General features: G+C 37.6%; 1 protein-coding gene across 1 annotated transcript in view; it reads right to left on the bottom strand.

Annotated features, from left to right (window-relative positions):
- anks1b (ankyrin repeat and sterile alpha motif domain containing 1B) overlaps positions 1 to 23,569 on the bottom strand; it is a 148,447-nt gene extending 124,878 nt beyond the window's left edge. The window contains exon 1 of the mRNA XM_032590158.1: positions 22,990 to 23,569. Coding sequence (XP_032446049.1) covers positions 22,990 to 23,120 — 131 coding nt within the window. The 5' untranslated portion in view covers positions 23,121 to 23,569. The remainder of the gene's footprint in view (positions 1 to 22,989) is intronic.
- Positions 23,570 to 24,165: the final 596 nt, after the last annotated feature.

Genomic DNA, 24,165 nt, shown 5'->3' on the forward strand with positions numbered 1-24,165 from the left:
TTAATCTAAATCTGAAACAATCTACAGCCAAACTATCCTGGAGTCATCCAATCAGGAATCTGAAATAAAATAATCCAACACATTCAAACTTTTAGAAATCTATCAATTCAACAAATAAAAAGAGTCAACAGTAGAGTTTAAGCTATAATATCTTCCTACATTCAGCCTCTGGGAAAACACAGAAAACTCTTGCGTCTCACTGCTTGGGGTAGCAGAGCAGAGCCAAACAAGCGGCTTGCCGTTGTCTTAGCATCACCGTCTAACCCACATAAATAAATTAGCTGCTCATTAAAGAGGTCACAACTTCTGGGCAGCTATTACCCTCTCCAAAGCTGGAAGGAGATTCAAGGAGAAGAGCATCGATCAGGGCAAGTCAAAGAGCCGCACTGCACACAAGACCTGACAGAGCCAGAAGATCCATTAGTTTGTTTTCTTGGCACAAAATAACCACAGATAAAAAAATAATAATAATAAAAAAAAATCCTTAAAAGAGGCCAAGCGAGGTTATAAAACACAACTTACCCAATCAATACAAATTCATGTTGGATTTCTTTACACCTTTAAAAATAAACCTTAGCAACATCAATCAGCCGTAAAAGGCAGAGCTGATATCAGGGGTCAGCAGAGACTCTTTTTCCAACACTGCTACAAAATAAAATTTTGTCTAGATCTGCACCAAAATATAGATCTAATAAAGACACACTAAATAAAACATCTTATTTGGTTCAGGAAATTGAACCAAAATGTTTTTCTATGTCCAGATTTTAGAATAAAATTAATATAACTTTTATAAAAAATAAAGTAAACCTTTCCATTTGGAAAAATATAATTAGAACAGTTAAAAGTATAAAACGGGTCATATGAAGCTTTAAAAAACGATTAAATTTCCTTTTATGGCCTTCTATTGTATATATTCTAAGCAAATATTGCATAAAAACATATTGAAGAACTGCAAAAACCAACATTTACTTTTATAATTTTGTAACTAAAATACTGTCAAAAACCTTTTATGTCTAGACATATAATTTGGAGAAAACATTCAATATTTTTGCTTTTCAACTGGTTGTGTGTTGAGTTTCTCTCAAATTCCATTTAAACTGAGCTATAAAATGGGAAAGCATGAGAGAAATTAAACCAGTTCCAGTTTTAGGTCTTTAAACCAGTGCCATAGGCTAATTGTTTTGAATAAGGCAGCCATATTGGATTTTAAAACCAGGGTTGGTTAGAAACCTGTGACCTTCATGTTAGAGATTCAACATCAGCTGCTTCAAAACACATAAATATCAACTTCTGGTAGGTAATTAGAAACAGATCATTTTATGAGGCTGACTTTCACTGTTTAGTTGTTCTCTCCCTGTATTTTTATTCCTGCAGAAGGCCCATTAACAGAGTTATTGCTGCTTTTAAAGTTGTTTTATTTCCCATTGAAGGTATTTTTGGTACAGAGTTACTGTGTTTAACTGTATGTCTTTGCTACACAGACCCAGAAAAGGAGAGCATTAAATTTCTTTACAAGAGAAAGTATTCCTGACTTTCTCTTCTGCATTTTGTTGTTTTTACCATTGTTTATCAAATATGACGGCTGAGTGTTTGCTGCTACCTTCTTTGATTTTGAAATTTAAAATATTTAAACTGTGGACCTTTTAAGTCCTACATAGAATCATTCTCTTACTTTAATTTATTGTTGTTAAAAGGTTTCTGAGTTCTGTAAAGTATTACTAGACATGGAAACTTATCCAAAAATGACCGAGATAAAAATAGAGCTTGGTGAGTCATTTCATGTTGGTATTTTTCCACTTAATTGTTTCCACCATTAAACTGCAAAGCTATTTAAGTCATTGATGTTCTGTTTAAGTCAAGAATCCACTGATTTTCTTATAATGGAGTCATTATTCCTCCTCCTCCTCATCATCATCATCATCATCATCATCATGATTACCAGGTGCTAACTGGCTGCACCTAGTTGTTTTCCAGCCACTGTGCTTTTAACAGTTTTTGGAATAATTCCCATTCTGTTATTGTGAAAAATAATAAAGTGAAATAAGTGAAAAATAGTAATAATAATAATAATAATAATAATAATAATAATAATAATAAAAATGGAAGTGAATACAAATGAATACAAATTACTTCCCACGTGATGTTAGACTCTAATGTCTACTTTTCAGCTTCCTTGAACAGATTAGGATCTATGGGCTACATAAAACATGTTCACTACAATTTTTTTGTACACACTCTCTTAGATGATAAGATTTTAGTCTGATCAGTTCTGCCTATTTTGAGCTGCTTTCAGAATAAGCTGTTTTTAAGAGCGTCCTGTCACTTTAAATCCAAATAAGATTCTGCTAACTCAACATTTACACTCACACATGAAAATGGCTGCAGACAGATGCCCAATTATACAATCGAACGTATTTGAAAAACAGAAGTTGTACAAGAGTCTCCTGTAGTGCTGGAGCTCCACTGGGGTTGCTAGGTGACGGACTGACCTTAGCCAGGGTTGCTAGGTGACGGGTAGTGCCTGCTGATTTGTGACGTAACATCCAAAAGTTTTGAAACAACAAATTTTCCAGACACCTATAAATATTTACTGCCATAAAGTAGGGTGTTTTTTCGTTTGTTTGTTTTTTTAAGTGCAGCTTGGGCTGTTTTTAGAAGCAGCTGAAACTAAAGGGGAAGTATTAAAAAAATGCAAAATGTGAGTTTTGCACAATATGTCCTCTTTAAGATTAGTTTCTATTTCGTAATATGGCAAGAATAGCTCAGTTAAAGGGTCAACTGGTGCCTTGGGCTGCTGGTCAGAGGAAACCACACACATGAGCAGATCTGCTGCAAGCGTGCGATCAGGCGAGACCCACCTGCTGACACCTGCTGGCGCCCACTTCTGTCCCCGACAAACTATTTCCATGACAGCAACAGACGGTCAGATGCTCCCTGGCACAGGGAGACGCCTCAGGAGGCAGAGCGCCGAGATCCAGGCCGACTGCTCCCGCTGAGAGGAGGTGGCTCATGACAGTCGCAATGTGCGCGTTTGTGGGTGTGTGACCTCGTGTGCTGCAAGGAAAAAATGCCGCCGTGGTATGAAGAATGCCAGTGGGAGGGGAGGGAGGGAGACGGAGCAAAGGAGTGATAGATCATTTGTGAGAAGCTCGATTCATTTGTGAAAATGGCTGGGATGTCATCCACCGTCTGAATGTCTGCGACGGCGGCGAAACAACGATCTGCAGCAGAAACTAACTTAGAAGTGAATGACTGACATCTTTCCATAATCGCCTTCATTGTTCTTTAAGCCGACTGAAACTAAATATTCAACTCATATCTTCTCACCTTGAGTCAATAATAGACGTGTGAAACCAGACAAAGAGAAACGGATCGCATTTCCTACAAAATACAACAGTAAAAGTAAGAAAAACCCTGAGAAGAGACACCTTTGGGTGATAAAGAACTCTTCTAGAGAGAATAATCCTGTGATAATAATACAAACAGGCACATTGCTCATCAGTGCAATTATTGATTAACGGGGGCAATATTTATCCAAACAACATGGTTCAGAGAATTTAGATGAGCTCTAAACAGCAAACTTGGACTAATTAAGCAATCAGAATTAGACAAGTGGAGTTCCTTGCAAACTGAAAATGATACAACTTTTTAAATTTAAGAAAATATGAAAAATGTGCAAGCATTTGTGCACAAAGCCACAAATAATCTGCGTGGAGACTGCCTTTTGTGGAGTCTGTCTATGTTTGCTTTAAATATGTAGAGGCGGAAATTTATACCTGTTGAAGGTTTCCCCTAGAAAACATGCTAAGCCCAGTGCTTGGGCACTCAGCAGTCATTCATCCAGCGGCCCGTCACGTTTTAGAGTTAAAATATGTTTAAAGTTGACAGGAAATTGAAAATATTGCTTAATAATTATGTGTTATTGGAAGATTGGAAGCTTAATATCTGAACACCAATTATAAAGTCTTAAAAAATGCAAACATTAAAAATAAAATTAAATAAATGATTAATGCTAAGCCTGGTGGCGGAACAAGTAAAGCCTGGTGGCCCACCAGACTTATAATACACTGGGGAAACCCTGATAATAATATACTAAAGTGTTATATTTTTAAATCTTGTGACTGTCTCCACTGTGTATCCGAATTATACTTTTAAATTGCCGGTTTTGACAGCTCTCCTCACTGAGGCGTGTCTTACACAACCTGCATGAACTTATTCCTTATAAATTGTCACTGTGACATTGAAACAGTGAGCTACAGGGAGCACGCTTATTAAAGTGACCTATTTCTGAAAGCTTGCTGTCGTTTTATAAGACTGATGAAGCCTTTATTGTTACATATAACAAACCTGAAAAGGCCACTGGATTAAGAACAGTCATAACTTGCTGTATAAGGAGCGATATCTGCTTCTTTTATCATAACTACTGAATAATTCTTCTAAAATAAATGTGCCAGCAATTAATCTACAGCTGATATCTACAAATATTTGAGATTTTTAATCTACCGCTTGGCAAAATGTCAAACTCTGAGCTCTCATTACCTCCCACTCTTTCCTGCATACTTTTCTAATTGGTACATGAAAGGAGTATTTGAAGACGGAGCAGACAAGCTGTTTAAGTTTCCAGTGTGTTAAACAATACTGTAATTGGCAGGCAGGTACTGAGCTGATAAAATGGTTTAAAGTTGATTACAGGAACTTTGTTATTCTACGTTCTGATTGTCAATACTTCAGTCATTAGCTGGAGCCGACATATGTTTAAAATAAAATGTTCAACAGTGTTTATTATCCGTCTCATTACAGTAATGTTTAATTCACCCTAAAAATGTGAACAATTTACAACAAAAAGTCACCATTACACATGTACAAATGAACCAGAAAACAGTCTTTTTTATAACTTCCATCAAAACCTCAGCCAAAGTGAAAGTGGGGCCACTTAATTATTCCTAAAGACTGACGAGGAAAGACCTGCTTTGTGAGGATGAGGACAGAGAGACCAGATCTCTGAATACTGAATGAAAAACATCCAAATAGCATCTTTGTGTCTTTGTGAGAGTGTGTTCCTCTCTGATTTTTCCCATGGCTATTTGCAGCCCAGTCAGACACTGGGGACCGTCTGGAGTTCACACAGAGCACGTTAAGATTTTTTAAAAAGCAAAACCAAACACATCTCTTCCTAAGGCCTCTCAACAAAGACACAAACAAACTCTTATTCGTGTAAAAAACAGAATTCCTCTCCAAGTTCTTGGGATATACAAACCAAACACCAAACACAGCGAATCAACAGGAGAAAACTCTTTAAAAGTACTTTGCTGCATAAAGTTGAAGAATTAACCCTCCTGGGTCCCTGGTTGTTTTTATTTCTGTATAAATTTAGCTGCGTGGATGCAAAATAGAATAAAATCCAGCCATATTGTGTATTTTAGAGTCACTTTTTATCTGTTAAGTTCTTATTTCCTTTATATAAAATACACCAACATGTGCCCCTTCAGCATACAGTGATTAATTAAAGTATTCCTCATCTTGGATTGCTTCTACAAATCAGTTATAATCAACAAAAGAAGTAAAAGCAGAACAGGAGAATTCATGAATAATTCTGGATAAAAAACAAAAATTGGATTAAATATATCTGACAGTTGCTCCATCCTTTAATGTATTTTCATCCCTGAAATCAACGCGACTACTCCATACTATAGTGTAATCGGAGCAGTTGGAAAGAACATAATGAAGAAGCAAAACACATGAATAATTATGGACAGCTGCAGAAAGAAAATGATTTGTAATATATTCATAGAATATCTTCCTCACACTGATTCACAACTGACAGTTATGCATCTGTGAAAAGATTTTCCAATTTTTCCAAAGAACAAAATGTGTAACTGATTTGTGTCTGATACGCTGCTGCTGTAAATTTAAAGCACTGATAGAAAACCAAGTTGGTTAGAACTGAATCAGGATTAGGGCTGCAAACATGCAAAAACAAAAACTCATTGTAAGAAAAAAAGACATAATTTCATTGAAACTATTAGAATTTATGCAAATGATTTGAAAACGGTAATTTAAACAATGTCATGAGCTAACTAGTGAGCTATCTCTCTAGCTAGTTAGAGCTAACTCTTACTGATTTATTGTCCAGCCCTAAATTCATGTTAACTTTAACTTTAATGTGGAATTCTTCTTTTGCACTTTCACAACTCTTTATGACTTTGTGAATGATTGTATTTGTATTAAAGGTCTGTTTCTAGAAGGTACTTGAACATATGATTTTTTTCCATTAAATATTGACTATGTCAAAAAAAAAAAGTTTTTGGTAAGGCTATGTGCAAAAATCTTTCTTATTTTATAAGGTCGTGTTATGGCAAAAATAAAGTTTGCAACTTTGACTGCAACTTTTTTGAAAAATCAGGAATTTTAGGCTGCAAAAGTCGCAAAAACAATGACTGCAACAACCTAGAGGGACTGTTTAACCCTGTGATATATTCCATGGAAGAATCACCTCTATTTAGAATAAGCGACCAGTTGTAAAGAGCCAATTCTGGAAAATATCGCGGAAACGCTGAAGTTTGAAGAAGGGCAGCATGACGATGCAGATCAGACAATGTGACTGTCCATCACAATGACACACAGAAAAAGGCAGGGGGCATATTGACGAAACGTCGCTCTGTGTCTGACACGTTTCAACCCACCATCTACGGTGGTAAATAAAATTCGCACACACAACCTGAATGAAAACACAAGACAACACATTACAGAATCTATACCTGGGGATTTTCTGCCAGTCAATACATTACAATTTAAATATGCTACAAGGACGGAGAGGTAGACGCAGGCAGAGTGACAGCAGCCGAATGAAAAGAGCTGCAGAAGAAGCCGGGTAGAAAATCCATAGCCTCTCTGTTATCTGCACGATAATTGGTTCCCCCTCTACGCTCTGCACTCCACTCGCATCCTCATTTTCTCCCTCGCTCTTTTATCTCCTCTTGCACATACAGATGCGTAAAACCCCACATGCAGCCATGCAGGTAACAAAGAACGCAGCAGGGAATCGGTGTACAAACCATTTTTCACATTAGGTGTGTCACGTTCAGCATTATTTTTGGAACAATGAGCAGCCAGAACAGCAAAGAAGCTTTAGAAAAAAAAAATTAATAAAGAAAAAAGTCGCTGTACACAGACACACGCATTCATGATTAGCATGAAGCGTGTAATCAGTGAATGGCCTGATTAGCAGGTTACACAGCAGTGCAAGACCGAGATTCATTTACTCATCCACTTGAACAAAAAAAAAAAAGAAGAGACAAAAATGAGGGGGAGAAGGGGTGGAGACACAGGGGAGAAGCTAAAAAACATTTTGTGGAGATGCCAGAGAGAAAGAGTCACACACACAAACACACACAGCCAGAAACAGACAAAGAGGCACAGAGAGAAAGAGAGAGAGTTCACTCCCCCAAAATACTGGAAAACAAGACAGCAGACAGTGAAAAAAAAAAAGACAAGAAACCCACTCACAAAGACGACAAAAAATAATCCACACACAGCGGATGATGTGTTGGCCGAAGTCAGTTGATTTCACAGGTTAGAGATGTAGGAATGCTGAGTCAGCAGATACTTCCAGTTGTCTCCCAGTTCCTCCCAGAGAGAAGAGGAAACTCAAAGGAGAAAACCATGACTGGATATTAAAACCTCAATCTAGTTCTAAGAAAAAGACATATCTGCTGTTTTTATCCAGGACTAAACAGCTGCGTTCAAACCATAAGAATAACTAATGTGATGTAATTCTTTTCATTTACTCAAAGCGCCTTACACAACAGACACATTAACCTACAATACAAACACACACACTTCTTATACACTGATATGCAGATCGTTGGAACTTGGGGCTAAGTACGTTTTTTTTGTGTCTTTTTTTGTCAAAAAAAAAAAAGTCACATTATTTCTAGAGTGCAGTAATGTTATGTTTAGTCTGTTTTAATCCAATTCTGACTTATTTGGGGGGAGTAGGAAATGCACAGTCAAACTCTGATCTGTGTGAGCAGCGGTGCGCCTTAAGACCTTGACATTGGTTTGTTTTAAGTGAACTCTGAATGCATATGTGGATGCAAACAGCTCCAAAGGCAGGAAGTGTACTATACCATAGTGCATTCTGGGTAAATGCAATGAAAATAATGTGCAAATCTAGTGCTAGGAGGAGAAATGGCTTGTAGTTTTTTTGCAAAATAAAAAAGCGAAATCCTACAACTGTTAAAATCTCACAATACTCCATTTTTGTTTACATTTTCCAAAAAAGGAAGTTGTGCTCATGTCTTCTTCTGAGGTTTTCCTGTCGTTTCCTTCAGTGTTTCTTACTGAAGGAACAGGCTTTGGATCATTTGACTCAGTGCAGTGGGAAAGCGAACTGTACCAGCTGAAAATGTAACAAATGTTGCAATTCTGGTCCCAAATCAAACCAAGTCTACCAGAGTACCAGGTCAAAAAACGCCCACAAAAGGGTTAAATATCCAAGGGGGTGAATACTTTTCATAGCCACGAAAAGGAAGTTTTTTTTGCTTCCAATTTGCCATCCATTCCCATCTCAGGAATCTCTATCTTCATCATGAATAAAACAATTTGAAGGAGAATTCGACAGCCAGCTGCTTCCTCGTTCTCTGCGTTTGTAGAGAAGAGAATGAGTGAATTCTGAATTTGGAAATGAGTTCATCACCACCAACAATATAATCTCAATTTTTACTACTGGAGTTCAGGGGCAGCTGAATATTTGATGCCTTTCTGTTTAAAGAGCCGTTCATCACGGCGCAGCTCCCACTGGCCCACAAATGAAGAATGAGGTTATGACAAGAAGGACTTTATGAAAGAGTCCAGTTACTGAGGCTCATTATCAGGAAGACAGAGTGCACTGATGATGGATCACCATGTGGGCAGAACTGTTTAGATCATCATGTTAAGCAGCTTTAGTCACTAACCGTAAGAAGCTCCACACTGCTGGTCAGCTGGATTAAGCAATTATGCAAATTGGTCTTCATATTTTTAAAAAATGGTTACAAAAAGACTAAGATTTTCTCTAAAAATGGCACCAACTTTCAATAAAATCTTCAATAAAATCTTAAAAATAATATTCAGATAGGTTAATTTAAATACAACCGAGATGAATCTCATGGCTAAGTCAAATAAACATGCTCTAAAACATTAATTATAAACAACATTATAACGTTGTTTATAAGTATGTTTTAGCCAAATCTCCTCGAGTAAAGCGATAGGTATAGTTTTAGCTTCAACTGGTTCAGATTTACTAAAGGAATGATATGGTATTGCTTTTTAGGCAATAAAATGTTTCTTATTTAAAAAAGGAATTGAATTATTTGTTTATTATTTCTAATATTTTCATAGGACAGCTTAAGTAAATAAAATTTAAAAAATTGTATTCAGTGGTATTTTTTTGTCTGATTAATTGCCAGAATTATCAATAGATTAATAAATTACTAAAATAATCGGTAAAATAAAATGTGGGAAAATGATGGGTACGATTACTATATGGTGCATTCATGGAACACGGAAAAAAGATAGAATAATGAGACTCCTTTTGGCAGGTTGGACGAAAATAGATATAAAATTCAGATTCTTTTTAGGAGCCAAGCAACTGATGCATCTCTACTTACTTAGTTACTTATTCTGAGTGTTAAAAATCAATAAAAAATAAAGGAAGTTTTGTATATTTAATCAAAACTGAAGGAAGGCCACAACAGCTGGGACTATTTAATTACATTACATCATTTATGTGCTACATCGACTAGCCTGTAGCATAAATATAATGAATAGAGTGCTTTTCCATGCATGCATGAACCTGACATAACAACATGTGATGTATTGACACCAGTGAGGCCTGCTGGGAAATGTGCGTCCACTGGGAATCTGCCAGTTGATCATAACTCACTCGCTGGTTGCTCAACTCAATCACGCATATAAACAGTTGTAAACACGTCTGGGGACAAAAAACGCATAAAAAACACCTGCATGCATCCGCACACCAGCAGGGTGTTTACATAAAGTCTGACTTTGTGTTTTACATTTCCATGGAGTCGCTCCGTGACGGCCCGGCCCCGGAGGCGCAGAGTCACTCAGTTAATCGGATGTGATTGGCAGAGGAGCAGGAAGACTCCATGTCAGCAGAGCCTGAGGACCAAAGATGTGGAATATACAGCAATATAGTTCAAATCCCGCAGTTCTTAAATAGAGTTGCATGTGTTTTACTGCAACTGTACACAGTCTGTCTGTGCATATTCGTAATGCTTCCACCTCTTGCTGCTAGCAGCTAATTGGGAGTGACAACAAACAGGACGAGCTGTAAGAAGAAGCGCCTTTCATCTACAGGAACAGAAGCAGATTATATCTCTAATGCGACACCAGGAACAAGATTAATGAAGTTACCACTGTCCAACTCCAAACCTGAATGTCTCATACAACAGAACAATAATACCTGAACACAATGTGGCAAGGCTAATACTAGGTTTCAACATTTAGATTTTAAATCTTAACCTGCTTTGTTAGTTTTGTCTTTTATCTTCAAATGTGGATATGAAATCCATGCAATCCCATTAATCAGTGCAAAGAAACAGAAGCAATTTGTCCAATTAAACTGGATTCAAGGAGAAACTCAAACAATGTTCAACTTTAATTTGCCACGCAAGCCTACGTATTATATCTTGGGTTTGATGCCATTGGGTGGATTAGAAAAAAAAGAAAGCTAAAATACTCCAAATTAGATTTATAAACATAATAAAATTTCTTCAATGCCAAGAAGATTTAAAAATGTCTAATTGATGGGAAAAAGTATTGCAAAACTTCATTTGAAACTAGATTTGTTTACAGACTTGTGGGCTTCTGCCATAGATCATTTTGGCTTGACATAATTATTGATAGTCTTCACTTGATATATTATATTTACCACATTTTTTTGAAATGTAGCAATATTGTGAAACATCATGCACCTGCTTTTCACAAAGCTTCTTGTTGTTGTTACAATTGCATATTGTTTATTCAATTTCCTGAATAAACACTGTTCAAACAATTAAACTGGACTTTTTAAAGCTGATCTCTGTAAAACTCTTCCCATCTGCCTGCAGTATAAAAATAACATAATTAGGCCCATAACTATTCTAAGACGACCAACACTTTTCACACTACAATGCTTCTTTTCCATAATTTAATGCACCAAATGTCTGATCTAAGTCACTAAGATCTAAAGGAGATGTGTTAATAAAAGACATGAAAATCTCATCCTGTATTGATTTAAATATAATAATCATTAAAAGACGAACGTTATTGGATGGCACCTAAAATTAGGGGTGCACCGATTTATAATATAGTTTAACTCCCAGAATAAAAAAAGAATAAAACTGTGACAGACGAGACTGGATGAGGAATTCAAGTTTATATCCCCACAAAATCTCCAAAGCCAAGAAAGTCTCCAGTCTCCATAGTAACCATTAAAAAAAAAACAGGAAAAGAATTTTCTGTCCTACCATCACAAACATAAACGTCTAATCAATAATTACACTGGGTTACAAAAAATATATTTTGGAAGTTGTCAGTTTTTTCAAGTGAATTAGAACTCACTGAATCCAAAAATAACATCCATTTTTCTTAATCAGGTCAGATTTTTATTCTACCGTAATTTGATTTAGAGAAATACGATTTTCGGACTAAATTGATGACATTTTTGAGACATTATCAGTTCATTAATGTTAATATGTCTCGCCCAAAAAGGTTTTAAGGAGAGAGAAAAAAAGTTTGATGCTCATGTTACATCCATAGCTCAGAAACCAAAGTGATTTTTGGATTCAGTGGTGCAAAAAAGTTCTAATTCACTTGAAAAAAACCCAGAGAATTTTTTGGCTGTTGATCAGAATTATTGATAAACAGATATGAAAAGCTTATATCAAGACAAAAAGCTAAAAGCTTTGGTGATCAGGAGGAATAAAAAAAAACAAAAAAAACACCCCAGCAAAATTTACATGACTATAAGTAGTCGGTAAAACCTGTAAACAACCTAAATGTGCTTTACACTTACAGCTTTACTGCAGTTAGACAAGAAAAAACAAGTACATTAGTCAAAACTAAAGTCTTTATAAAATAAATCAATGCTGAAAGTGGACCTGCAGGTCTATCGCCACAAAAATGTTTTAGTGGTCGAGTTTTATGATCTAAATGACAGGAGAAAGTGTGGTGAAATGTAGATTTTTTAAAAATCAGTACAAAAAAAACCCACAGAGTTGGTAAGTTTCAATTAAAAATAAAATAATGGGACATTAAAAGTTATCCAAACGACTAAAACACACACTTGGAAGCGTAACCGGCCTCCAGCGAAAGCCTTCCCCTGACCACATAATGACATGAGCACTTGTAGCCCCATTCTCCGCTGCTTCTGCTCCTTATCTGCTGCAAAAGCAGAGCTTCATTAAAAGCTGCCATCCATCAGAGAGCGGCGAGCCGAGTGGAATGTGGCTCCACAACGCTCGCCGCGGTACGTGGGGTCGCCGACTTGCAGATTATCGTGGCAGACGGGGCGTCACACCTCCATCCCCCCGCCTACACGTCTCCTCCACTCTGCATCAACATGTTTGGTTCTTAACAGACCCGACCCGAACACGTTTGCCAAATGTGTTGAAGAGAAAGTCGTCAGATCAAGATACAAAAAAAAAAAAAAAACAGCAATAATTCCTCTAACTTACAAAGAAGCAGTGATAATACCGGGTAGTTACAGGACTAGCGTTAATCACGCTAACATCTTGTAAGTATGCAACAGTGTTATAATGTCAGTAATGTGTAAACAGCTACACATTCTTCTTACTAAAAACTATAATTATCTGAACACTAAATGTACTTTTTCAAATTTTTGTTCTCATTTTCTTCAAAACAAGAAAAGGAGACAAAGTTTTCTGTCTCTAAAGTGAAAAGCTCCAGGTTATTTTCCGGCCCATTTCCAAAGTTTGGAACTGAATATATTGATTTTATGTTGCAGCAAAATATACAGTATTTTCTGCTTTCTACATAAATGTTACACAAACAGAACAGATCTAAACTAAAATAAAACAATGATTCGTCTAAAGTTATCTTCTATAACACACTTTTATCAAGTCTAGACTGGATTTCTAACACCAAACATAGATTGGTGAAATAAAAATGCATCTAAAGCTGTCCAGAAAACAATACAAAATAAATTATGAAGACAATTTTCCCCATTCTAAAAGTATTTTTTCTACATTTGGGAATTAATACAATTCTATCTCAGATCTTTCAAAACTGTAGGAACTGTCTAAGGCTGATACGTAACATTTAATTAGCACTTAATGTGTGATAGATTATAAAAACATCTTACAAGCTGATTTCATTCATAAATGGAAGAGTAAATGGAATAAACTACCAAGTATTTAAAACTAATCAACTGATTTTATTTAGAAATTGGTGCAACAAATACACATCATCCAAACAAACGAACCTCAGATTTTATAAAACAAATATAATCCCCAATGACTCTCTTACAGTCATAGATACAGATTCCCTGGATTCTTGTTTTCTGCTGTCAACCGATGCCTATGTTAAACCCAGAGGCATGATGGGTAAAAGATGCTCTGGCATGACGACAACAGATGTAGTGCAGTGTAAGCGGTGAGACGGGGGGGGGGGGGGGGGGGTGAGTGATAAGATGGGAGAGGGCGGGCTGCAGTGGGAGGAAAAAACAGAAAAAACGTGGCAGTGGGGAGGCTTAGGAAGGGATTGGTGAGAGAAATGAGTGATGGAGAGGAAACTGAAGTGAAATTAAAGGGGAATTTAGGGGAGCAGATGGACAGAGACTGAAAAAGGCTTCATCTTCAAATGGAAAAAAAAGACCAAACAAGGGAGGAACAAAAAGAGACTCAGGCTAAAGGAGTGCACAGCTTGGTTTCTTGGCAGGATCCAGGAGTTTTAATTTAATCACATGCATGGAAAATCATATTCTTTCACATCTTCAACTCATTTCAACCAGTCCAGTTTCAGACATTCTGGGTTTTCTGACAGCCAGAGTTCAGTACAGGATTATGAACTAAAGTTTCCTAAACACTGCAGCTCTACTGGGACATCCTTTTCCATTTATGTTATTTTTTATTAAACTCAAAACAAAAAGGTGCATTAAAGAACAGGACTTTCCATATCTTCATTCTTAGTCACCCCTTGATAGATTCTCAGGTTTGTTTGGGTCATTGTCATGTTGCAGGGTCCAGTTCTTCACACCTGCCCCATTTAGTCCACTTTAATTCAACTCTAGTTCGTTTGTGTTGAAAGTCTGGTTTGCTTGGGGAGGTATGAACACGTAACCTAACTCTGGTCCGCCTACAAACTTGGTCATGGTTCAGTTGAAGTGAATATGTGGATGGAAGCGGACAAGAAATACCGCTCCAAAAGCAGGAAGTGGACTATGGTGCAAGGTATTCTGGGTAGATAGAACCAAAAGAATGGGGCAAGTCTAATCCTAGCGGGATAAATGGCTCATGGTTGTTGTTGTAGATGTCCTACAACCGTTAAAATCTAACGCCACTCTAGTTTTGTTTACATTTTCTGAAGAAGAAAGTGGAGCTCATGTCTTCTTCAAATGTTTTTGTGTCGTTTTCATCAGTGGTTATTTTTTGCAGCGCCACCACAGGTGAGGAGGGGAACAGCTTTTTCAATTAGTTTGGACTGTTTGGCACAACGCAGTGTGAAAGCAAACTGCAGCAGCTGAAAATGTAACAAACACTGCACTTTTGGTCCCCAATCAAACTGAATCTACCAGACTATAAAGTGTGAAAACACCCTTTAATCCTTCAGTTTTTCTACATTGTTAAAAACTATGTTAAATATCCACTCTCAGGATGTTTGTGTCCCCTTTAAATCGCCTCTTCATATGCACTGCTTTTCCCTGAGTTAACCTCTGACCTATTTTGGATTCCCAGCACCACATGTGGCTCCTAGATTCCCCCGTCAGCTTTCACTCCTCACCGCTCCCCTCCCACAACACTCACAGCCGTGGATACTCGCTGCGGTTACGCAAAGCCAGTGGTTATGTCACACGCTCCGGCTCCCAAAGACACACAGAGAAAAACCTGCCAGACGCGGGTTTTTTGGTCATCGCATTTCCCTTTGGATCGGATCTTAAGTACTGTGGCAAGGAAAATAAACTCTGGTTTGGAAAACCTCATCCTTAGTGGACCACACTAAAAAGCACACCTCTAGACTCCCTACTGTGACAAAGTACAGGCAGAAATCAAATATTAAACACTCAAGAGGGGGTTTGTGGGGATGGCAATTAAAACGGAGCATCCACCACTCAGGAGTGGGTGAACGTGTTCGTTCCCTCCAGGAGTCGCCATCTTCCACTTAGAGGCTGTTTGTTTACAGGGAGGCAAACACCAGAATAAGACGGGTTTCCCCTGAACGTAACCGAGAGCGGGGAGGGATCACACACCATCTGTCCAATAGGGAATCCGTTTCACTAGTACATGATGTACAACACACACATTTATCCTCATTATACTAAAACAGTCACCAAATCCCCTTTCCTCTAATGCAATCAGTTTTCATATACAGCAAATTAAAATGAAATCTATTTGTGTCAACAAGCCATCATTCTCTTCAACAACTGTTGCTTTTCAGTGAATTTGTTCCTTTAGCTGATTCAGAGAACCACTGGGCCGACCTATCGGATTGGTGTCAGCGCCGCTACTGACCTGAATAAGCAGATCAGCTGTCGGCTGGTCAAAACCAATCCATAAACAGGTTTAGATTTCCTCTTTATGCCACTACTAACGCAGGGGAAAGCCAGTAGCTCGTTTTATTGTACCATTATTATTTTACTCCAACTTTGAACGATCTGTTTTGCATTTATTAAAGGGGCAGTATATTTTTCCAGGCACATGGTGACATTTTATACCACAAAAATGCTATATACATATACCAAATATGATTTAAAAGAAATATGACTTTGCAAGTTAATGCCTTGAAATTGGGCCTCTATCTCTTTAAGAAGGTCCTGCTCTTTCTGACACTCCTTTTCAGCTCCTCCATTACTGCATTTACAAAATAATCTTTAGAGTGTTGGACTGAGAAATAGTTTGTATGATGAGTTCAACAGAAGCACAATTACACCAGGTGTTTTGGTAATTGCTGCTGCCACTAGTCTGGAGGAGCAAAGTGGAAGTAGGTGATACGTTTTGAGTGCAGCCGTTTGGTTGCCAAGGATTTCTCAAACATCCATGAAAGAATCAAGTAATATTCCAGGTATCTATTAGATGAGGGAATTACACTATAAACATGATAAAAAAGCTCAAAATGTCAATTTTACATAATAACTTCCCTTTAACAACTAGCATGGTGTTCATAAGTAAAGTGAATTTATAGAAAAGTGCAGTGAACAGGCATTTAATTTAAATGACACGTTTGCCATTTTCTAAGTGAGTTACTTAGATATTCAGGAGAAAGTGCAATTATTAAGTATTTATAATATAATTAAATACTCCCCTAAATCCATCCAACAGATGAGTGTTTTATGATTTAGTTTTCCATCCCAAACAAAGAGACACTTGCCATTTACAGTAGACTTCATTTACACAGACACACACAAAAAAAGCCATTAAACTGGAGTGAGATCATCCAGTATTGATTTTCCACTGTGCCCCACACCACAAATCTGCAGCCGAGGATCGTCTTCCCCACATCCCGTTACCTAATACGCATATGTTTGATTTTACACGCAGAGTGCCTTTGGTCCGGTCCATTGAGGGCGATTCTTTCAGGAAAACGGTGAACCTTATGACTTAGGAATGCTGTCGTTGGCTTGGGTGCATAAGGATGGAAAACTATGCATTTATTTCCACAGATCATTCCTAAAACATTACCCAACACACACACTCCTCTGCTACGACCTTTCTGATGACCCACCGAAGGGAGCGCTCTGATAGCAGGGGTGTCATAGTAATCACATGAGCAGTATTGTGTGCGAGTTATCTACCCAATGTTCTGGAGGCATACATCATAAGCCAGTATTTTGACTCTGTGTAAAATGTGATCTTTTACACATTCTTACTACTACATCCTAAACATTGCCTTCAATCTTTGAGTTTGTGTCAATAAACTATGTATGCATGCAAATAACTGTAAAGCAACAATGGGTAGTGTCAGGTTTAAGCAAAAATATTACCACACACCATCATACTATGACGAGATAATAAATCAATAATAATACATATTGCGACAGGCAGGTGATCAATATCAATAGAATATTCAATAATTTCACTGAATTTATCCATAACCGCAAGGCATTCTGGGGGATTCTGGCAGAAACAATACTTTTATCCGCTCAATCTCTCACAGCTAGCTAAGCAAGTTTGGCGGAATCAACTAACTCACTCATTCTTTGGTTGCCTAGCAACAACCCAGTCACTCCCTCGCTTTTGGTTGCCTAGCAACACCCTGTTGAGTAGTAGTAGAGGAAAGGTCATGTTTGGCAGTACTTAAAAACAAAAAATGTATAGTTATTGTTATCGACTGATATGGAATGTTTATATTGTTTTCCAGCCATATCACCACATAATACTAACTAATATACAACACTAAAATTAGTGGTAAAGTAGCAAAACAAATCTCACATCAGTCTAAATCACTAAAAGTCTTTAGTAGTTTTATTCAGTGGCACTAAAAGTAACCACATAATGATCACCATAACAACAGTCTGTGTTGAAGGCCAAAAGATGTCTGACAAGGCTCAGAAAATTACCAATGTCTACTTGTGCATGAAACTGCCGTCTCCACGGTTACTAATATGCCATGAAGCTCATAAAGAAGATCAGGAAAGTTATTTGGAATACATTTCTGGAGAAACATGCAGAGTTTTCTATGAATCACCAGCTAAACATGTCGAGGTTTTACTGAAACATTTTACGACAAACATTCGGACTTAATGACACATCAGTGTTGTGGTCACATTAAGAGGAATTTATAGCAGCGATGAAGCAAATTCAGCTGCTGATCAACAGCTTAGAAAGAATCTGACTTTTTTAAGTACATTAGTAGTTGTGCTGTTAAAGCTTTTTATTTACTTCATGGTTTTAAGTTGGTTATTCACAGCAAGTCTTTGTGTTGTTAAGAGCATGTTAATCAAATAAGCAAGGCAAAATTATGGCATGGTATATTTGATTATATATACTTTTATTATTTGTAAGATACGTTGATTAACATATTAATTTTAGAGTTTTATTGGAATTGATCTCTTCCCATACTTGTATGAACTCTTCATGTTAACCTGTTAAAATTTTTACTTGTTTACTAAACTTGAATTTTTGTATTTTTTAACAAAATGATTATAAATAATTTCCATTTAACCACCAACAAGGGTTATCTTGGGTTATTCAGGGGTCAGTTTATTGGTCTCACAGTGACTCAGAATCAATGAAAACTGGGTTTAAAATTATAATACTCCTAAAATATATTACAATTGACATTTGGGCCCCCTTCTCATTATTTACATCCATAATTCATAAAAAATAAACAAATATTGAGGGTATTTTGTAGCTCAGTGGTACACAATAGTTGAGTATAGCTAAATGATCTGTAGGCACCAACTGTATCTTTATTATTTATTAAAAGAATGAGACCCGACAGAAAGGACGTCATTTAGAAACCATTTTTTATAAAGAAATGAAGTTGCTCGAAGCTACACATCAATCAGCAACCGTCCCAACAGTAACAATAGTGACAGTTGGCTGTGGGCGTAAACCTCCATGGTTTCCAATCTTCTTTCTTTTCATCCTTCCATCTATTAGCTTGCTGCTAAATCCAGGACTTACTCACCATAGGTGTGACAGGTAAAAAGGGAGCCATGTTAAGCCACTCGTTGTGGGGGATCCCAAAGCACTAGAAAACTAGACGGGTTTTCTAGTCCCTCCAGTTAGTTTTGGGTCTTCAAATGGGTTTCCTACCAGTTGGACGCAGTAAGACTCTGGTTCTTTTTGGCTTTTGAAACTTTTACATTTAAAACATCATAAGCCGAGTTCCTAATAAAAAATGTGTCAATTTTTGTCTATATTCTGCTAATGTCAAAAAAACCTCCCACAATTTCACAATTGCAATGTTTCCATTACATAAATTAAAATCCCACATGAATAAGCTCGTTAACGTGATAAACAGTTACATGAGATATACACCGTGTTCCAAATTATTATGCAAATTGGATTTAAGTGTCATAAAGATTAAATATTTTGTTGTGCTATTAAATTTATAGACGGTATTGTGTGCCAGGGCTCTTTGAATCACTATTAGGCCTGTCGCGATAAACGAGAAATCGATTAATCGTACGATAAATTAAAACTATCGACGTCATTTCAATTATCGGCATTATCGTCTCTTCCGACCTTTTTCTCTTTCTTTTAATGACACCGAATGAAAAAAGGCTCAACTCCGGTGCTCTCCACTGATCCTCCCTTCCTCATTTCCTTAGTGTAAAGTCCAGCGCACACGACACGATCTTAGAGCTGGCGGCCGATTGTCGGCCCATTTTCAAAACCTGACAGACCACACATTAGCCGACAGGAATCCTAGGTATAACAGTTCGATCGGGTTCGGTCCTGTGTGGTGTCCAACAATGGGCACAAAATAATGGCTACAAGTCCAGTGAACTAATTTTAAAACCAGGTATTAATCAATGCATTACTACAATCTACCTGCAATGCATGTGGCTAGTGTCAGGTAAAGTCCTGACTGAATGAAAATCATTATAACCTATTTACGTCACGTTAACGAAGAACAGCTGAAAAGTTACCGGGTTTATCAACTGCGGTAGCAATTTCGCTCCAACTCCTCCTCTTGTCATCTCTATATTCTTTGCATGTTGAATAAACATTAATGTTGTTTCCACGTCGGCTGGACTTCAGGTTGCGCTGTGTCAGCTGTTTGGGATTCCCCGACGTAATTTCCCCTCAGAAAACACGGAGGAGAATCCACTCTTTCTGATTGGCTGCCTGTCACATTCAACAGGCTGTTTTAAGATCCCAGTCGGGGAAAAACCCTGATTTAGATCGGAGCGGCAACGAGGATCTACCGTAACACACCACACAATCTTAGGAAGACCAAAGGTCTAAGATTGTTGTATGGGGAAAAATAGAAGCAAAAAGTCATGTAGTGTGAACTATTGCATCAGGTAGTTGATGTGCCCATCTTCTCTATTTAAATCTAATTATTACTGAAGAGCAACAACTTCATAATCTGCACTCTTTTGGTTGAATGCAGTATTTATTTCCATTTTAGCTTTATGTTGTTTAGTTTTTATCAAGTACATTTTTTGTTAATGGAGACTGAGAATCCATTTTGTTTTTGGTTGTTTTGTTTATTTAGTTTATCAGCTCCAGTGTTAAATATTCTTTTGAAAATAAAGTGTATCTATCTTTGGCAGGAAATCACATGCATTATTACGTCATTTCCATTAAATCAGTGTAAAAAGGTCTTCAGACAATATTATCGTTTATCGCAATAATTTTTTGAGACAATTAATCGCTCAGCAAAATTTGCTATCGTGACAGGCCTAATCACTATAATTAATTTCAGAGAGCTGGGTTGATTAGTTTGTCTGGTGAGCTCAATTAAAGGAAATTTATTTAAGAAGGATGTTCCACATTATTAAGCAGGCCACAGGTTTCAAGCAATATGGGAAAGAGAAAGGATCTCTCTGCTGACGAAAATCATCAGATAGTGTAGTGCCGTACGACAAGGTATGAAAACATTAGATATTTAACAAAAATTAAAAAATGATTTTAGGAAAGTGACAATATGGAGGTAGCAGCATTGCATTACCACAGGCCAAACATTAATTTTTATTAACCCTGCAGAAAAAAGGGAACAGACTCATGAATGCACGTAAAGACTACACACAAAATATACTTCTCATGAACTGACAGCCCACAGAGAATATCTGCAACTTCCTATTAGAAGTTATAAACAAGAACTACCCCTAAACAGCCCTAAGTGCTAATTTATGCTTCAGTGCTGCTGAATTTGAGGACATTTCAACATTCACCTCCAAATAGCTTCCAAAGAAGTTACACCAAACTTCTTTTCCCCAGCAGGAAGTCAAGAAACACAGTGGAGGAGGGGTAGCGCCTGAGGCGGTACTCCTCCCTAACTTTGATCTGATTATCACCTGGGTCAGCGTCAGCATGAACACAGAGACCAGGAGGAAAAAAATCAAAACCGCACTTCAAGTTAAAGTTTTTTTTGGCTCATGGGAAATTTGACGTAAAAATTCGCAGTAGCAAAAGGTGGAACCTGCAGGCCCTACAGTCAAACTGCATTTCCTCATAACTGGACATCCTCTTTCTTCGGAACAAAAATAGAAGTGATGCTGCAAGCGTTTCGATTATTGTTAAAAGCTTCCGTCAACTCCTACACTCAGCTCGCCAGGTTTCATGCAAAAAGACTCGGTTCTTTCCAAACACACAAAATGATCAACGTAGCGATGGCAAACTTACATCCGCGCGCCATTGGAGTATAAGCCGCCTGCTGCATGGAGAAATGTGTGAAAGACTGAATTCAAAGTTACAAATGCTTCCATCATCTGAGCATCAAAGTGTGTCCCTGCACTATAGAAGCTGTCACAGCCCTGAATCTCAAGGTAGCTGCTGTCTGTTCTTTTGTTCTTGCTGTGCAGAGGTTTCCCCACCTAACAGTGAAAGCACACCTGGCGCCAGGAGAGAACAGGAAATGACAAGCAATCCAATATTTTTCATTTCACTCAGATTCTCTACTAGTCTTAGTGACTCACAGACATATTCATACACATTTTGTCATGTTAAAACCACAAACTAGAGTGAATTTTAATGGGATTTGATGTGGCAGCTCAAAGTAATGTACAATTTTGGACTTTGATTAGGCCATTCTAACAACATTCCAAACTATTCCAATAAACCCTGCATTATGATGCTTAATTTTGACCAACAAATAGTGTTTTGCATATCGGTCAAAGGGTTAACAAAGGGGTGGATGATATAGACTTAGAATTTTATCAAAATATTTTGTAGTACTACTGTGATAATGATAAAAATAACGATAAAAACTATGCATTACTTCTGTTTTAAATAAAAGCATGACAGAATTCATAGCACCCTAAACATAAATGCCAAAAGGAAATGTGATTTATATCACTAAACTTCATATAGAGCAGTCATTTAACCATATTTACTGATATTTATTGATGATCTCATGGACAAAACAGTGAATATAAGAAATAAAATTTTAATCTGTTTTTTAACAGTAAGTTGAGTTTATTGTGACGTAAAAAATATCATTATATTAATAACATTCTCATGATAAATTCCTACCCCTACATTAAATTTGGACTTTTTATTCCTACACCACTTTAGAAAAACTTAAAAACAGGACACCAAACGGCTTTCTTCTTGCCAAGTCTGCAGAAATGCCAGATTTTTTGCATTGCGTTGCTAACAGTTGTCATGGCAACATATTCTCCCACCTGAGCTGTGGCTCTCTGTAGCTCCTCCAGAGCCACCACTGACCTCTTGGTTGCTTCTCAAGAGAAATTTCACCCAGACGGAGGGAAAACTTTATTATTTTATTTAGGGATATCGGAGTAAACGGGGCCTGAAAGCAAATGCGTGCCAAAACTTTTCCCAATAAGATTCATTTTTGGTTTTGTGGTGGTAACCTGACTAAATCTGAGACGTATTAAAGGGTGTGAACACGTCTGTATTCAGCTTCATGCTATAAACATAAAGCTCCTGCAGCAACTAACGTTGATGCATGATGTGCCGTCTGTTCTACAGTTGTAATAGTAAGTGATAACAGTAGTGCACTTGTGAGCTAAAATATAAGATTAAAAAATAGCCTAGATTTGCAGAAAGGGAAACCTCCAGGAATCCCCTGCAGTGCCCCTGGGACTCCCAGGACACTGCAGAGCTCCACCTGAAGGAGGCTGCTTACCTCAAGAGGTTGGGGATAGGGATGGAGCCGGATCCTGACCCCAGTATTCCCTTTTTCCCACTCAACAATTTCTCCACCAAGGCGACATTCCCAGTGCGGGCGGCTTCCAGCAGCTCCTGCTCCTTCCCCATCCCGGACTCTCAAGTTTGCAACGGGCGATTAATAAAACAAAGAAAATCCAACAAATCTTCCATAAAATCCCTCCACTCCTCAGCGTCTGCCGCGGGGAAGCATCTAAGGAAGGATTCCCTCTCGCTGCGTGGAAGTGGGTGCTATTGATGCTGCAGAGCACGGCTCCCCTGGTGCCCTGCAACCTCAGCTGATTCACATCCACAGCTGCGTGATGTACTCCCGGTGTTTGATCCTGAAACAAATCCCCCTTAGCACGCCCGAAGTGAAGAGTAAAAGCCGGATCAAAAAAGAAAAAAAAGAATAAAAATTTAAACTCCCTCTTTGTCCCGTTTCCTCCGGAGCTTCTGCTGGGAACAGACTGGAGATGAAACTCCGTCTGCAGCCACAAAAAGCTCTCCCAGTCCGCTCACCTCCTCCCTGTCTCTCCGGCGAACCAACCGCACTGCTCCGGCGGTTATCAGGGTCGGCTCAGACTCAGCGGTCAAGTTCCACCTAACTAAATGACTGACTTCCGGTAGTGCCTTTCAAAATAAAACCTCAAATCTCCGTGGACGGCCTTCTGCGTATGTAATCTTTCTGTTAGATAACATATAAAAACCAGGTAGTGATGATGCCAATTTCTACAACCGTGTATTGGAGCCAATGTAGATAGAAAAAAAGGAGGAATACATTTCCACCAAAAAGGTCAGAAACTTTGAGATTAACCTCAGAAATTTTCTAGAAAAAAACCTGAAAATTTCTGAGCTCCAAAAGGAAAAAAAAAGGAAAAAAAAGTGCAAGACAAGGCTAAGAAATAAGAAATTGTTTTTAGAAAAAAATGATAAATTCCAAATTTCTGAGCTCAGAAAATTTCCAATTGTTTTTTCTAGAAAATGTCTAAGATTATTTTTTTGTTTTTTTTTCTAGCAAATTCAGAACTACACTGCACAAACATGGCAATAGTTTTTCATTGGGGTAGCTATTCAACAAACCAAAGACGTTGAAATCCTAACTAGAAAATAGAAATACACATAAACTAAGCATATTTATGTTAAAAATAAATAA

Source organism: Xiphophorus hellerii, chromosome 17, assembly GCF_003331165.1.
Source record: "Xiphophorus hellerii strain 12219 chromosome 17, Xiphophorus_hellerii-4.1, whole genome shotgun sequence".
Lineage (NCBI taxonomy): Eukaryota > Metazoa > Chordata > Actinopteri > Cyprinodontiformes > Poeciliidae > Xiphophorus > Xiphophorus hellerii.